General features: G+C 34.1%; 1 protein-coding gene across 1 annotated transcript in view; it reads right to left on the reverse strand.

Annotated features, from left to right (window-relative positions):
* LOC106682486 (zinc finger X-chromosomal protein-like) overlaps nucleotides 1–596 on the reverse strand; it is a 4,280-nt gene continuing 3,684 nt past the window's right edge. The window contains exons 3-4 of the mRNA XM_067047499.1: nucleotides 408–586; nucleotides 1–273 (exon numbers count right to left, since the gene is read on the reverse strand). Coding sequence (XP_066903600.1) covers nucleotides 1–273; nucleotides 408–586 — 452 coding nt within the window. The remainder of the gene's footprint in view (nucleotides 274–407; nucleotides 587–596) is intronic.

A 596-nucleotide genomic window follows, 5' to 3' on the forward strand; every position in this document is an offset into this window, starting at 1 on the left:
TCATTGTTGGGCCTTCTCACTAGAATGACGGAACATTATGTGTTCTTTTAAATCACTTTTTCGAACTGATTTATATTCACAATGAGGACATTGATGAGGCTTCTTATAAGTATGACGGGCCATAATGTGTTTTTTTAAATTACCTTTTTGAACAACTTTATATTCACAATGAGGACACTGATGAGGTTTCTTACCAGTATGTTGGGCCATTATGTGTTCTTTTAAATAGCTAACACGAACTGCTTTATATTCACAATGAGGACATTGATGAGGCTTCTCATAAGTATGACGGGCCATAATGTGTTTTTTAAATTACTTTTTTGAACAGTTTTATATTCACAATGAGGACACTGATGAGGTTTTTCATCAGTATGACGAGCCATTATGTGTTTTTTTAATTTACTAACTTGAACAAATTTATATTCACAATGAGGACATTGATGAGGCTTCTCATGAGTATGTCGGGCCATTATGTGTTCTTTTAAATGGCTAAGACGACCTGTTGTATATTCACAATGAGGACATTGATGAGGCTTCTCATGAGTATGACGGGCAATAATGTGTTGTTTCAAATGGGTAAGATTAACTGATTTATA

Source organism: Halyomorpha halys, unplaced genomic scaffold, assembly GCF_000696795.3.
Source record: "Halyomorpha halys isolate HHAL.00 unplaced genomic scaffold, Hhal_1.1 Scaffold418.1, whole genome shotgun sequence".
NCBI lineage: Eukaryota > Metazoa > Arthropoda > Insecta > Hemiptera > Pentatomidae > Halyomorpha > Halyomorpha halys.